Here is a 17,756-nt window from a genome sequence, read left to right on the forward strand (position 1 = left end):
CTTAGATTTTTGTCAATTCCCTCAGAGCCAATTCTGGGCCAACTCAACATCAATAACATCTCCCCTGAAGCTGTAAATAGAAGATAGCTCTTGCTGATACATTAGGTCAACACTTAGAGTAGCATATGAGCTCATCAGCAACACTGATGATGACTTTCTATAGCCTAATGTCAAAAAAATAAAAATAAGCATCTCAGATGATGTTCGATTTTTACCTGCTGAGAGTAATCAACCAAGGCTAGTTTCCATTAGTTAAAGACCAAAAACCCTACAATTATATATACACATGTTTTCCACAGTAAAAATTGATTTAATATGATGAATATTCATAAGTTACAAAGTATTAGGTTAAATTTTAACAAACATTTATAGAAAATCTATTGTGTGCCAAGCTCTGTGGTTGGCCCTGGGCAGTTTAAGAAGATTAAGGCATAGCACCTGCCTTTAGGTAGCATACACTCTAACAACTGAGAACATCATGGGTATCATGGGACTGGTATCACACTCAGGTTTTGAACTAGGGACTCTGGGGAACAAAGGAGGATGCAGTTACTTGGACAGTAGAAAAAGAATTGAGAAAACAGGTGACAGTTGAATTGGATATTACCAAGCGAGTATGAATTTTCCAAGAAAAGAAGTGGAGAAAAGGAGAGTTCTAGATAGGAGAAATAGTACATGCAAAGAGTGTGAAAATGCACAATGCATGCTGGGAATGGCAAGGTGTGTGAGGTTGGAGCACACAGTTTGGGGAAGTGGAAGGAGAGTAGATTGAGATCAGATGCAAATGGTCCTGAATGTCATGCTAAGGACTTTATTTTTTAAGTTCTAGGAAGCCACCAATGTTTTTTAAGTAGATGATGGCAAAATCAGCCTAGTGTTTTAGAAAGAATACCCTGGTGTCAGCAGAGAGGATTATTTTAAGGGAGAAGAGTTTTGAAGATATTGCAATAACAGAAGCAAGCAATGATGAGAGCCTTAAAGAAAGCTGTGGTACAGGGAATTAAGAGAAAAAGACAGAAGTCTTTTACAATAAAATGGGTTTTCAAGGCTACTTTTAGAAAGGTTATTCCGATGCTTTCAGAAGAAAAGCCTTAGAAACAGGGTGACTCCTGAGGATTCTATAGATAAGGCAGGAGATACTGAGGCCTAGTAAAGAGAGTTGCAGTAAAGGAGATAAATTTGATCAGTGCTTCAGACAGCTCTGGGTAACATAATGAACAGTATTTGATGATCCGTTAGTCCAGGGAAATGATCTCAAACGGTGGTCACCTGACCAGCAGCACCAGCATCAGCTGATTAGACATATAAATTTTTAGGTCCTGCCTCAAACCTACTGAATCAGAAACTTTAGGACTGAGGCCCAGCAATCTATGTTATAACAAGCCCTTCTGGTATTTCTGATAGGAGCTAAAGTTTGAGAACCACTAGCTTAGGAGATGGAGTGTCAAAAGCAAGTGAGCTACAATAGAGGTTGAAGCTGGATTTTGGAGAAAGATAAACCTGAATTCAAATATTTTGCTCTGTGTCTTACCAGCTGTGTGACAAGTCATGTAACAGCTGTGTGACAATCTTTAGCAAGTTATTTAAAATCTTTGAATTTCAAGAATTTAATAAAATAATTCATTGTAAAGTGTTCAGTTCACTGACAAGTATACAGTAAAAAGTGATTGTTAACCATTTTAATAAGGGCTGTAGAAAGAGCAATCGCTGTGAAAGAAAGTCTCATATTAGACATATAAAATTTGAGGTAATCATAGCACAACCCGGTGGCAGAATCCAGAAGAAGGCTGAAAATGTGCATGTGGACCTCAGATAGAGATTGAGGCTGAAAAATTACATAGGAAGGACACAGAATATAGAAAATATGACCATGCAAGTGGTCGAGATTATCCAAGAGGAGCGCAGGAAGTGAGAAAAGAGAAGGATACCAACACTGAAAGTGGGATGGATAATTGTCAGCAAAGGAGCTTGTGAAAGAAAAGACAGGACAAGAAGAGAGCCAGAATCCAGTGAGATCACAGAGGCCAAAAGAGGAGGGTTAAGAGAAGAAGGTAAACAGTCTAAATATTACTAAATTAAAAAAGATTGATAGGTAGGAAGGTAGGTAGATAAATAGATAGATGATAGATGATGATATTTGATAGATGACTGATAGATGATAGATAGATAATAGATAGATAGATAGATTGACAGATAGAAAGATGATAGATGATAGGTGATAGATAGATGATAGATAGATAAATAGATAGATAGATAGATAGATAGATAGATAGATAGATAGATAGATAGATAGATAGATAGATAGATAGATAGATAGAGATAGATGACTTCCCCATGAGGTGATTGGAAACTTCTGACAAAGCATTCCTTCTTGAGTAGTAGAAGCAGAGGCTTCATCCTAAAAAGGTAAAAATAGAAATAAAAGAGGAAATGGAGTTATAAAATCAGTAGAGGTCAAAGATAAACAATATCTTTAAGGAAACAGTATAATAATAGAGTTGTGGGCTGAAGGAAGGAGCAAGTGATAAAGAAAAAGTCAAAGACACAAGCGAGAAGGGAGCAATCAAGGAAGGAAAAGGCAGGGGACCAGGTAGAATGTTTAGCTATGAAAAGGAACAAGAGCAATTTTTCCCTGAGGCGGGAAAAGGAATGAGTAAAGTTATAGCTTGGGGATGAAGAGGAGGGTGAAGAAAAGTGTAAGTTAGTGGTGCACGTCTCTGAAGGCCTCTATTGTTTTTAAAAAGAAATAGGAGATAAATTTAGCTTCCAACAGTGAAGAAGACTGCGGCAGGGTTGACTTGAGGAAAGGTCAAAGGTTTAGAACATCTGTTATAAGAACTAGAAACAGGAGCAAAGTAAGAATGAGAGGGACATTGAAGTAGCACTGAAGGATAGCATAGAGTTTAAAAAGCATGTATTCATTGTAGTTCTATCCACAACATTAGGTGATCATCTCCAGCAATGCAGGTAAACAGAGTAAATGAATAGTAATGAGGAGGCTGAAAATGATGTTTACAAAATAGCATTATCGACAACAAGTAGCATGTGCCAAGTAAATCAGGAACTCATCCTGAGCCAGTGTTGTGTAGCAATAAAGTGAATGGGCTTTGCAGTCTGACCTCCTAGATTTGAATCCCAGCTATTTCACTACAAGCTATGTGACCTTGGGAAAGTTACCCAACCTCTCTATGTCTCAGTTTCACTATCTTTAAAATGGTCTTAAATATATAATACTTACCTTATACGGTTACTATGAAATTAAATCAGTTAATTCATGTAGTACATTTAGAACAGTGTTGGACACATAAGTGTTTGTTACATGTTAGTTATACTTATTACCACAGTAATAACACTAAGTTGAGGATGATAGTTCTTAAAGTTACAAAAATATCATAACTCTCAGCACATAACCAAAGTGAAATCATCTTTGAGAAACATCAAAATAACCATAGTACTATGAAAGATCAAAATAATCTCAGCTACCAACCATACCTATAACAGACATCCTTTTTCTGATATTGTTGAAATCCAAAAAGGCAAGCAATTGATAAGTAACTCGTGTTCCCAGTTCTTCTATTGTTATAGTCTCTGGGGTTCGAGACTTAAAAATGAACCCAAAATTCCTTGCAGCAGTCACTAGAGCCCCTTCATCAGGTGATTGAACTTGGTAAACCAGCTGTCCTAAAAGAAAAAGAGATGCATAGATTAAACAACCAAGAAAGAGTATTTTCAGTGATTAGAGATACGCCATGAAAGTTTCACAAACTAAAACAATTAATATATATCAATTCGCATAATCTTCATGCTAAGTTTTTCAGGTAGAAATTATTAAAAATATTATTTCCATTTTATACTGCTGAAACCTATGACTGAAGAGGTTTTGATTTTTGCAAGTTCACACAGCCAGGGTGATGGAGCAGATACTCCAAATTCCACTACAGTCTCCACTAAAGACCTCTTTATGAGAAGGCGTATAAGAAATCCCCCTGAAATGTAAGGAATCAAACCAGGATTTAATCCTTGGCACCTAATATTGTGTATGTGTTGAGGTGGGAATAAGAGGGGAGAGGAGAGAAAAAGAATGCAGTAAAAAGAAAAAAAAATTAAAATGCACTTTAAAAAATAGCATGCAAAAGTAAGCTCTCTATATTAAATTAGTATATTATCTTTGTATGTAAAAATAAATTAGAAGAAGTACACAGAGCTAGATCCATATTTACTGGTTTATGGCAATATCCAAAATAAATTATAAAAAAAACAAGTTGCATATTGATGTATGTATTATGACTCTTTTTCATTAAAAACAAATAAATTACCTACATATCTGCATATATTCACACACACACACACACACACACACATACACATGAGCAAGTGGAAAGGGTGAAATGATACACATCAAATGTCACTATTGGTTACTCCTGCGAGGGTGAGATTAGAGGAATTCAGGGGAAAAATTAGTAGCTTTGCCTTCAGAAATATTTGTATTATATGGTTTCATTTGATACTATAGGCATAAATTAATTTTTTGAAAATCAAAAAAGGGAAAAAAATAAAATAATTACTTGATCTACATATAAAATGATATAGTAACTTTTACTTCTGCCATTACGATGAACTAGGTACCAGGACCAATCTCCCCTGCTACAAATAACTATAGATTCTATATAAAATATTTTAATATTTTGACTACATCTATGAACTGGCAAGAAAGCAAGAATTGTTTAGGTCAAAGATTGAATACAGATGGAATAAAGAAAGCATTGCAGCCAGTTTTTGCCTTGAGGACATTTTCTGAACCAGAACGTGATCATTGGTTTCAAGCCTCTCAGGGCTTGAGTAAGAGAAGAGATACTTAAGATGTCTAATGGGAGACCACCTTTTAAAACTGCCTCCCCAAATCTATTTCCTCTATATAAGGATTAATTGGAAATCAGTGCCCCCTTTAAGAGTGCTTGTAAGGAAAACCATATATCTATAAGTGGGAAAAAAAATTTCTCCTAAAAATTTATGACCAGACTGGCTCATATGCACATTTGCATCCGAAATTCACAATATCGGGGTGATCTGAAAAAAAAATTGAAAATTTAGTTTAATATGTTCCTGTATTAGAACATTGACTGAAGCAAATGCAAATTCTTTCTAAAGGAATCAGCCTCCACTTCAGACCCAAAGAATTTCTGTAAATAAGGTTCCAAAGTTCAGGGTGAAAAATCATTAAAATCACAGTAAACAAGACATAATGAAAAACAACAGAAAGAAAAGAGATAATAAGATCTGCAAAGACTTTAGATATTGGAATTATCAGAAATAGCACATACAAATATTTAATAGATTTCAAATGTAAAAGAAAGGCATGAAATTAAGTAGATTTGAAAAATAATTAGAGACTTTATAGAAATTCAAAATAAATAACTTCAGATTAGATACAACTAGAGAATTATGTACTAAAAAAAAAAATTCCAAAATACATCCCAAAGAGACAAAGAAATGGAAAAATGAGAGACTTGTTAAAAGATGTAGAGAATAGGGTGAAAATATCTAACACTGAAAATCTAAAATGAGAAAGAAAATGAGTCTGAGGCAATACTTGAAGAAATATGTGGCTGAAGAATCTCCAGAAGTAATCAAAGATGACATCCTACAGTTTGGAGAATCTCAACAAATCCCAAGCAATATAAATTTTTAAAGATTTCACACCTATACTAAGAACATGAAAAAAGAAGAAATCTTAAAAGTAGCCAAGGAAAAAAGACTGATTACCTTTAAGCCACAATTATACTGACAACTAACTATTCAGTAATAGAAATAGCAACCAGAATACAGAGGAATATTCTCAATATGCTGAGAGAAAACTGTCACCTTAAATTTCTACACACAGCAAAACATCATTCAAGAATAAGGATGAAAAAAAAAAGAAGGATGAAATAAAGTTGTTTTCAAAGAAAGCTTTTGAGAGTTTACTACCACTAGATTCTCCCTAAAGGAAATTCTAAAGAATACACTTTAGGTCAATGGAAGATCAGAGATGGGACAAGTATTAAAGAACATAGAAATTAGTAAGTATATGTAAAGTATATGTATAAGTATAAATCTACACAAACACTGACTATCATTAGAAAATGATAATAATAACATCTGTGGTATTAGAAAAGGAAATATATGAGAAGATTAGTACATAAGTCAGACAGGGTTGATTAGTATTGAAGAGTTTTAAGGTCCTTGCTTTGTCCAAAAGAAAGCTTGGGCTTTGATAACTTAATTATGCTAAAATTTCTAGGCTAACCACTAAAAAGAATACAAATAAGGCTAAATTATTTCCAAAGCAGAGAAGTAAAAAATGGACTAAATCTATCAGAAGACAAAAAAAGAAGAGACTAAGAGACAAAAGATGGGGCAAATATAAAATGCAAAATAAGATGGTAGAAATAAATATAAATAGATCAATAATTATATATAAAATACTTAAAATTTAAATATATCAGTAATCAATAAAGGTAAATGCGCTAAATGTTTTATTTAACCTTTAGTTTTCTCAAACTAGATATTCTTTTCAAATGGCAGAGAAGCTGCTTCATATTAAACTAATCTTAGTCTTTAAAAAAAAAACAAAAAAAATTATGTCACAAGAGATGTATTTAAAACATAAAGAAAAATGTTGGCAGGAAAGAGTGGGGAAAGCTAAACAATGGAAATATTAACAAAAGGAAAATATCTATAACTATATTAATAGCAGACAAAAACTTTAAGGCAAAAATATTACTAGAAATAAAGAGATCAATATACATTGATAGAAGTTTTGATTTAAGGAACACGCAACTCTAAACTAACATCTAACTAATAACATGAACTTAAATCCTATAAAGCAAACACTGACAAAACTACAAATAAAGACAGATTAATGCACCACTATAGTTGATGATTTTAATGTACTCTCATTACCTGAGAAATCAAATAGTCAAAATAATCCACTGAGATAGAAGATTGAATACTATTAATGAACATTATGTAATGGATGTATTTAGAACCCAGTACTCAATAACTGTATAAACACTTTCATGTCAAGCACACATGAAGCATTTATGGAAATTGAATACATACCAGACCATAAAGCAAGCCTCAACAAATTATAAAAGATTGACATAATAAGATAATAAGAAAAAAATCCTAAATTTTTATCACTTTAATTACCATCTGTTAAAATAGGAAAAAAATCCTATCGAAGCACTTGTATTTTCCACTTTCCTACTTCTGAAATTTCATCCTGGCAAAGGGAATGAGAATATCAACTTCCCCAAATGACTAATCCATGAAACAAATAGCACACGTTTAAAAGCAACACCTGTGACTATAAGTTATACAATCATTATAGTTTTAAGTTTGTTAGATTTGGGTTTTGTTCTTTTGTAACTAATATTTACATGAGAAAAATTTATATTTTTTCAATATACTTTAAGATACATGGATTTAAGCTACCTAACCTATAAATAAAGCTTTAAAAAGAGAGCAAATGTAATTTCCCTTTACTCAGTGATGTAAATCTTCACTTGGAATTTGATATCTCAAAGTAAAAGACAGAAGTTGTAATGTTGAATGTAAATATATGGTGAAAGGATACTTACATTTACCTTGCTGCACTTCAAAATAACTTTATACAGCAGAAGAGAGATATTAGCAAATATCCACTGGAATGCATAAAATTTAAGACTGATAGTACTAAATGTTAGTAAGAATGTGAAGGTACTGGAATTCTCATACAATAAATGGTAGAAATGTAAAATAATACAACCATTTTCGGAAATTGTTGGGCAGGTTCTTATAAAATTAAGCATATCGTCACTATGACTTGTCAATTTCCATTAAGTATATACCAAATATATACCAAATACAAATTTTTAAAAATATTTTTAAAGACATAAAAATGTTTATGGAAACTTTACTCATAAAACTCAAAGCTGGAAATAACTGAAATATACATGAACGGAGAATTGGAAAGGAAAAAAATGTGATATATTCAAACAATGGCATATTACTCAGCATTAAAAAAGAATGAACTATTATTAATTGATATGACAATATGAATGAATGACAAAAACATTACATTGTGTAAAGGAAATTGGACATAAAAGAATACATATTGTATGATTCCATTTATATGAAGTACAAGAACAGGCAAAACTCCTCTTTGATGATAAAAATCAAGGCAGTAGTTGGTTGGGCAGGGGTTGGTGATGTGGACTGGAAAGGAGTATGAGTAATCTCTCTGGAGTGATGGAATAGATTTATACCTTGATTGGGATGGTGTTTACATGGATGTAGGTAATTGTCAAAACTCATCAAACAATACACTTAAGATCTATATATTTTATTGAATTTAACTATATCACATTATGAAAAAAAAAATTTAAGTGATATTGGAAAATAATGAATATTATCAGTAAACTAGAAATTTGAAAAATATCTGAAAGATAAAAAGTAGATTTGATCAATGAAGAAATAAGGAAGAACACAGTTCAAAGCATTTGCAAAAGAAAATGAATACAGAGCTAATAGCAACCCCCAAAGATTTGTCGCTCTGAGAAACAACAAAGAAAAAAACAGAAGTGGTCTTGGTGGATCATTTGTAAAATTAGTTGAAAAATTCCACTCAGCAATCCTGGATCATTTGGGCTCCTCCTCCTGCCAGCTTACTCTGAAAAACAGGCTGCAGTGATATTTGCTCACAGGATAAAACCTTAAAAATGTTCTTTAACACAAAGTATACAATCCACCTAAAAACACCTTGAAGATTTGAGTGCTGGGGCTGGAAATCAAAGCTGAGAAGCTCCTGAAGTAGCTTCGGAATTCCACAAGGATAAGAGAAAGAAAATGAGTGAAAGGAACTCAAAGACTCGGATATCTTCCAGGCCAGATTTTCAGTACAATTCTCTCTCAAATGGAAGTTCTGGCACAGACTCCTAGCACTAGATCTGAAAAAGTAAGAGAGTTAACCCCAGGTTGCATATAGATTGCAGGAGGGAGGAACCTCACACCTAAAAGATAAGCTGTATATTTGCCTCTCCCCCACAATCCTGGCAGACAGGCCATTTTAATCAGAACCTATATTAACCAAGAGACAAACAGGGATTCTCAAACGCAAATAAGAACAGGCAACCACAAATCACCGAACATTTGAAAACTGTGAAAGCTAGACACAGAACTCAAATAACAACATTCCATGAAATGATACATAATAGAGAAAACAGAAGAAATTTTCAAATTAAGTGTAATTAATATCTTCGAAGAGATCTAAAATAGAACATTAAAATAAAAACAGATTGCATTTAAAATAAAGGTTTTAGAAATGAAAAATCTCAAAGACAGAAATAAAAGAAACTTACTTAAAGGTATTGTGATATCCTCAAATGAAAATACAACAAATTATTATTGGCATTTGTATTATAAAGATAAATTTAGTAGAATTTTGTGAATCCTCACAGCAATTAAAATCAGAGGAATGGGTTAATCTAGCATCACCAACAACAAAACTGTGGCTTGAATATGGTCCCAACAAGGAAATAAAAGAATTTAGAAAGAGAGTGAGAGAGAGAGAGCAAACATTTATAAGTGTCAAATGTATGTATTCACATGTACATATATACATATATCACACACATATGTACATGTATATATACAATATCTATATATTTCACTTCTGAGTTGAAATTATTTAAGTGGTAACTTTTAGTCAATAGTTGGTAGCAATAAAAAATCTTATAAATGGAATAGATCGGGCTCAACTAGAAGAAGCAGCTGATTCATTATACTATTATCTACTTATCTCATTACTTCAATATTAAAATGGTCCATCTTACAAGTGTGAGGACTTGTTCATAAAGGAGAATAAATAAGAGCATTCTTCTGTCAGTGTAAATCTATCCCCATTACTGAGAAAATTCATTCTAAGTATATGTCTGATGGTTACCTGTTATCTATCATACGTGCATGTTAACGACGAGAGTTAAGCGGAAAACATTCAGGACATAAATAAATATAAGGACAAGCTAATCCAAATACTTTAAATAAAAATATCAGTTATAATTTTAAAAAACAAAGTTTACTACTCAGGTACACTATCCACTTACCTGCACTATTTTCCTCCGACATTACGGTGTGACAGAGAGCTAGTAACCTAAGGAATTCATGCACTTTGGGATCACCCAATTTAATGCATTCCATCAGATGGTGGTCAAAGAACTCAAATGTTCTATCTACTCGGAGGTTGACTGGGAAATCCACAGGCTCTTTTTTCTGCAGGAGAACAGCAACAAAAAGAACTATAGACCTCATTCCAACAATAATCTTTGAAAACACAAAAATATTTTCTCTAAGCGTTTTTAATGCTTATATGACTTTTCAGCCTCAAACATCTGACACTAAAACAGCTTTCTGTTTCCTCATTACTATTAAATATTCTCTCCTCACTTCAGAGCTATGACCCTTCCAAAAGCATATAGGGAAGAAAACTATCCAGTGGCTATAAAGATCCTCAAATGCTATTGCAACTTCAAAATATAAAGAAGCTCTGAAGACTAACTTTTTTCCAAAATCTACTCAGTGGCAAAATATGACCTGACCTGAACTTATCTTGGTAGCAATATCTGACCTGGAATGGTATGTGTCTAATTATAGACGTCTTTAGCTTACTTAGTGTGAATTAACAGTTTCTGATGCAAAAATATTAATGTGTTTGGCTACAGAACACTTTCTCAGATCTCACTGGAGATATTGTATAATATAATGACAGAATTAATATCGGGATCTTGAAGAGGTATTTGCACTCAAATGTTCATTATAGCATTACTCACAATAGCCTGAAGATAGAAGTAACATAAATGTTCACCAACAGATGAATGGATAAAGAATATGTGGTATACACATACAGTGGAATATTATTCAGTCATAAAAAAAGAAGGAAATCCTGTCTAACACTACAACATGAATGAATCCTGAGGGCACAACCTTACGTTAAGCAAACCAGTCACAAAAGAATGAATATTGCATGATTCCACTTACATGAAGTATCTAAAGTAATAAAACTCACAGAAACAGAAAGTAGAATGGTAGTTTCCAGGGGCTTGGGAATGGGGGAAATGGGGAATTGCTGAATAGAGTTTTCAGTCATGCAATATAAAAAAGTTCTAGAAATCTGCTGTATAACATTGTGCTTCTTGCTAACAAAAGTAAACTGTACACTTAAAAATTTGTTGAGTTAAAAAAAAAACCAAGATGTAGGGTTCAATAATGAACAGAATAGTAGAAGATGATTTGATAGTAATTAAGATCCCTGTTAATTCACTGACTTCTGGAAAACACAAAAAGTACTTCTAAAAGTTGAGTACTCAAAGGACTAGTCCTGTGATAATGTCTTTGCAAAACTAATTGATGGGAAAATATTTTGACATACACATTGTCTTGGTGACTATAGAATAACATTTTAGATTATATCCAAATATATGGGAAGACCTGTATACAAGACACTCAGTTAGTTGTGTTTATCCCAGGATCATAGAGACTTATTTAATCACAGATTATTTTGTTCATGTAATAAATTTTGAAAACAACTACATTAGGAGCAAAATGATCAACTCACTAGTAAGGAGTAAATTACACGCTGACCTTAGACTTCTCTGAAACCCTCAGGTAAGAAACTGTGACTCAAAATGATTATAACCAGTCAAACTGTAATTCAAATAGAAAGTCAACATTTTTGAACAGGTATTTCTTAACCCTTCTTGAAACTGGAGGATGAACTTCAGCCAAATAAGGGATAACTAGAAAAACGATGGGAAATAGACTGGTTAGATGAGTCAGTGCTGAGCACTAAATCTTCTTTAATGGAAGAACTAAGTCTAAAATAAATAGAGAGATTAGTATGACAAAACAAAATGTATATATTATATACCTTGATTATGTAGAAAAGAGCCAAAAAAAATTGGGAAAAGATACTGATTTCCTCATTTTAACATTCAAAAGTCAGAAGATATTATTTAAAGATTAAAATTAACTAATAGAAATCCACATATATTTAATATTTTAAAGTGTCATTAATAAAAATAGAGAAATATGAGAGAAAGAAAAAAAATACAATAATCTCATCAAGTCCACATTAGGATATTGATAGACACTGCCATAAGAAAAACAGAATTAAGAGTATTATATAAACTCTTGAAAATATACAGTAGAAACACAATAAAATACTTCCCTAAATATTACAAGAAATGTACACACACAAAGAAAAGAGTCCATAGAGAGAAAGAATTATTAAAAAATTGTAGACATAAAATATAACTTAAAATATTATGATAGCACTAAGACAGATATAGCTCAAACTCATTTATTAAAAGATTGGAATGTAAAGCAAAATCCAACCCTATACTGTACACAAGAGACACACTTATAAGCAAAGTCATTTAGGAACATTGAAAATGAAAGGTAGACAAATGCAAATGAAAAGAAACCAGGAGTCATGATCTCAATATCAAATAAGGTTGAATTCAGGCCAAGAAGAGTTAAATGAGTCAAATATTAAATTGTGTAATTCATAATAAAAATGTAACCACTTTAAACATTAATGCACTCCCAAATAGCAAAACAAAACAAAAATTTCAGGCTATATAAAAGCAATATTTATAGAGAGATTATCAAAACACTTTAATTAATCTATTTAACCCAAACATGTAATATAAAGATAATAAAACAGAAGACCTAAATAATATAATTAATATAGTAGAACTAAATGACATCTAGCTAATTTTGTATACTTGAAACATATAATCTTATTAACCCATGTTACTACAATAAATTGAATAAAATTTTTAAAAGTAAAAATAAAGGCATTTCTGTTAATTAAATAAATAAATAACATCTAGCTCATTTTATACTTTGAAAATAGAATATACGTATGTTATCTTTTTAAAGACTCTAGAACATTGACAACAACTGATCATAGTACAAAGAAAACCCCAATAAAGTCCAAAAAGTAGAAATAATACAGACATATTATTTTATTAAATGTACAATAACATTAGAGAGAAAAAGCTCCCAACACTTGGAAATTTTAAAGTTCTTCCTTAAAAATTCAAGATTCAATATAGATACTCAAATTGATATAATAAAAATAAAGATACTTTAATAAATTACATACCAAAATTCATGTGATAAAACTAAAGCAGTGTTCAGGGAGAAATTAACAGCCATAAATATTTGTATAAAAAAAGGAAAAAATAAAAAAATTTTTAAGCATTTAAGTATGAAGTCAGGAAAATAATAACAAAAGAAACCTAAGGAATGAAGAAAGAAGGCATTAATAAAGATAAAAGCAGGACTTATTGATTAAAACACAAGAAAAACTACAGATAATAAATAAATTGAAAAGCTGTACTTTTTTTGGGAGAAAGGGGCAACTTTCGAACATATTCAAGAAAGAAAAAATAAATATAAGAAATTAGAAAAAGAAATAGCTACAGATACAGAGAAAATTAAAAGAATCGAAAGTGATCTCTTTGCTCAACTCTTTACAAATAAATCTGAAAATCCTATTCGATTGGAGAATATTTTAGAAAAATATAATTTTCCAATTGTTTCAGAAGAGGTAAAAATTCCAAACAGATAAATACTATAGAAAAGAAGCTGTGGTACATATATACAATGGAATATTACTCAGTCATAAGAAGCGATGAAATACTGCCATTTGCAACAATATGGATGGACCTTGAGATAATTGTGCTAAGTGAAATAAGCCAGACGGAAAAAGTTGAAAATAACATGATATCACTTATATGTGGAACGTAAACCTAAAAGCAATGAGTGAACAGGACAAACAAACAAACAAATATTCATGGATATGGACAATAGACTAGTGGTTATCAGAGGTAGCGGGAAGGTGGGAGGGGAGAGGTAGATGGGCTAAAGGGAGTCAAATATGTGGTGACAGAAAGAAATCTAACTATGGGAGGTGAACACACAATGTAAATATATATATGCCTGACTGTTAAAATGTACAGCTGAAACATTGGTTTTGTTAACCAACGTCACCACAAAAAAAATAATAAATAAATTTTTAAAAAAAGAAAAAGAAAATAGAGAACATTATCGAAGGGCTACTGCCCCAACAACACCAGGTCCACATAATTTTACAGAACTTTATGAAAATTTTAACACAGAGATCATTTTGATATTATATGAACTGTGCTTTAGAATATTAAAATAAAGAAAAGGCATTCCGTTTCTAAAGCAAATAAAACATTGGTAGCAAAGCAAACATTACTCCCGAAATAAACAGTGAGGACAGATGTGTCTAATACCAATGCACATATCTAAACAAAGCATTAGCAAACAGAATCTAGTAGCTCAATGAGAAAATAATTTAACATAACAAGTGACATTTATTCCCAGAAACTGTAGATGGATGATAACCAATAGAAAAGAGGGTAAAAAATTATGAACCAAATGTTCAGAGAAAAGAAAATACAGTTAGCTATTAAAAATATGAAAAGATATTCAACCTCATTCACAATAACAGAAATTAAAATTAGAATTATTTTGATATACCATTTTCCACATAGTTTTGTCAGTGATCAAAAACTCTGATAAAACATTGTGTTGGTGAGGGTGAGGGAAAGCCAACACTCTTATACATTGCTTGTGGCAGATTAAATTGGTATAAATTCAAAAATCATAATTTGGCAATATTTATAAAATTACAAATGCATATATCTTTTGATTCAGCAATTTCATTTTTAAAAATAGAACCTTTTAGAGAGTATAAGACCCATGCAAAATAACATATGTACACACTGTTATTTTTGCTACATTTTCTTTACTAGCAAAATATTGGAAATATCCTGAATGCCCATTAGTTCTTCTTTACAGAACATCAATATAACAAAATACTATTTAATTATTAAAAAATTTAGGGAGCACTTTTTATTTTACTGGTCTAAAAACATCTCAAAGGTGCATTATTAGAAAGAAAGTTGAAAAACAATATGTATAATATGCTACCACCTACATAAAAAATAGAGAAATGTAACAGTGGGAACTCTGTGGTTGGGGGACCTGGATAAGAAGAAATTTTACATCATATGAATCTATTTTTTTAATGTCATGCATAAGTATCTCAACTGGTCATAGTGGAAATCAGTCCTCTAGGAATGCATCATTTTTAATAAGCATACACAATTTGAAATTAAAAGTAAGAATGAAATTTTATCACCTCCACACCTTAGTTATATCTGTCTTCTGAGCCAGGTCATCATGTACTTCACCTGCTAAAACAAAAATTGAGAATGAAAAATAAAGGAAATTGAAACTAGATTTAGACATTTAGTTTTAAAGAATATACTCATTCATTAAAGCACCGTTACTAGGTGTCATTATGAATTAAAATGTAGACTTTGTAGAAGTGTTTTCAAATTGTAACACTAGGCACTAGACTTATGGAGGATCACTTTGTAATTTATATAAATATCTAACCACTATGCTGTACATCTGAAACTAATATAATATTGCATGTCAACTATAACTGAAATAAATAAAAATTTTTAAAAATTGTTACCTTAGACATGGAAATTACCCCAGAGAGATACTCATATTTGCCCAAGATAGAACTAACATGCAGTATACATTTAAACAAAAAAACAAAACTTGGAATTACGTTTTTCTGAAATTTTACTATTCTGTTGTTACATTATCTATGAAGTTTGCAAGAGGCAAACTTTGTCTTCTACTTTATCCCCAGTGTTGGGGAATCCAAAATTATATCTTAGAGAAACCAATTCTCATCAATGCAAGAACTTAGTGAGTACACCTTTGTCTATATTGGTGCAGGACAGATATATCTGTGTAATGTCAAGGTCAAGTTAGCATGTAAACTTTAAACAATGTTAGTGCCTTCTGCAGTCAGAGAACATAGCCACTTATGTGCCAGATATTTAAAAATAACTTAGCATAAAGCCAATATGTGCTTATTATGGATATATTAGAAAATATGGGACATTTAAAGTAAAAATAAAAATCATTAACAGTCCCACCACCCAGAGATAACGAATATTTATAGAGTTGTTTTGGGGTAGACTGTGTGTGTGTCTGTGTGTGTACATATATTCATCATACTGTTCATAAATTTCTGGTTCCTGCAGTTTCTCAACCACTTAAAATGTAAGAATTTCTCCTGTCATTAAAAGTTCTTTGTGAATCTAATTTTAAACGATCATATGATAGCCCATGTCGCATAATTTATTTTATCTTTTCCCTATCTAGAGGTTGTTAAAATTTTTGTAATTTTTGCTTGGCATTTGTAAGTTTAATACTATTTGCCAGGACTATATTTCTTGTAATAATTATAAGAGTTACTTGCATCAATCCTGTGCCAGGCACTTACATTATCAATAATCTTTATAACAAACTTGCCAGATGAAGATTTTCATTCCTGTTCTGTGGATGAGTGAACTGAAGAACTGAGTTCAAAGTAACATGACTAAAATTTAAAAGGCAACATACTAGATTTTTGAACCTAAGATACTGAGGGACACTTCGTAATGATAAAGGGAATCTTGCACTAGGAAGACATAACACTTATTAATATCTATGCTCCCAATCAGAGAACCCCGAGATATGTAAAGAACTAAAGGTAGAAACAGACCAAAACACTATCATAGTAAGGGACCTAAATACCCCACTGTCAGATATGGACAGATCATCCAAACAGAAAATCAACAAGGAAATAACATCCTTAAATGACACATTAGACCAAGTGAACATAATTGACATTTACAGAGCCTTCCATTCCAAAACAGCTGCTTATACATTCTTCTCTAGTGCACATGGAACATTCTCAAGAATCAACCATATACTGGGACACAGAGATAGCTTCAACAGATATAAGAGGGTTGAAATCATACCAACCATATTCTCTGATCATAATGCTTTGAAACTAGAGATAAACTGCAAAAAGAAATCAGGAAAAAACACAAATACATGGAGACTAAACAACATGCTACTGAAGAATAACCAAGTCAGAGAAGAAATAAAAAGAGAAATCAAGAGATACATAAAAAAAGAATGACAATGATACTACAACATATCAAAACTTTTCAGACATGGCAAAAGTAGTCATAAGAGGAAAGTTTATATCATTACAAGCCTATCTCCAAAAACAAGAACAAGCCTAAATAAACAACCTAACGCTTCATCTTTAAAAACTAGAAAAGGAAGAACAAATGAAGCCTAAGCAGAAGGAAAGAAATACTTAAAATCAGAGCAGAAATAAATGAAATGGAAAACAAAACAAAACAAAAAAAAAAAAAAATAGAAAAAATAAATACAACAAAGAGCTGACAAACCCCTAAAGAGAAAAGAGAAAGGACACAAATAAACAAAATCAGGGATGAAAAGGGAAATTACGACTGATATCGCAGAAATACAAAGGATCATACAAGAATACCATGAAAAAGCATATAACACCAAATTTAATAACCTAGAAGAAATGGACCAGAACTTAGAAAAATACAATCTTCCTAGACTGAATTAAGAAGAACTGGAAAATTTAAATAGACTAATCAGCAGTATGGAAATTGAAACAATCATCAAATCCTACCAAAAAGTAAAAGTCCAGGACCAGATGGCTTCACCAGTGAATTCTACCAAACATTCGAAGAAAATTTAATACTATTCTCCTCAAACTCTTCCAAAAAATTCAACAGGAGGCACTTCCC

The 17,756-nt window shown here is 31.8% G+C and overlaps 1 protein-coding gene across 1 annotated transcript in view; it reads right to left on the minus strand.

Moving 5' to 3' along the window:
• The window catches only part of ATP8B4 (ATPase phospholipid transporting 8B4 (putative)), a 203,625-nt gene that overhangs the window by 57,734 nt on the left and 128,135 nt on the right, over positions 1-17,756 (minus strand). Inside the window, exons 14-16 of the mRNA XM_011355090.2 lie at positions 15,265-15,311; positions 10,125-10,290; positions 3,493-3,681 (exon numbers count right to left, since the gene is read on the minus strand). Coding sequence (XP_011353392.1) covers positions 3,493-3,681; positions 10,125-10,290; positions 15,265-15,311 — 402 coding nt within the window. The remainder of the gene's footprint in view (positions 1-3,492; positions 3,682-10,124; positions 10,291-15,264; positions 15,312-17,756) is intronic.

Source organism: Pteropus vampyrus, unplaced genomic scaffold (genome assembly GCF_000151845.1).
Source record: "Pteropus vampyrus isolate Shadow unplaced genomic scaffold, Pvam_2.0 Scaffold19, whole genome shotgun sequence".
Lineage (NCBI taxonomy): Eukaryota > Metazoa > Chordata > Mammalia > Chiroptera > Pteropodidae > Pteropus > Pteropus vampyrus.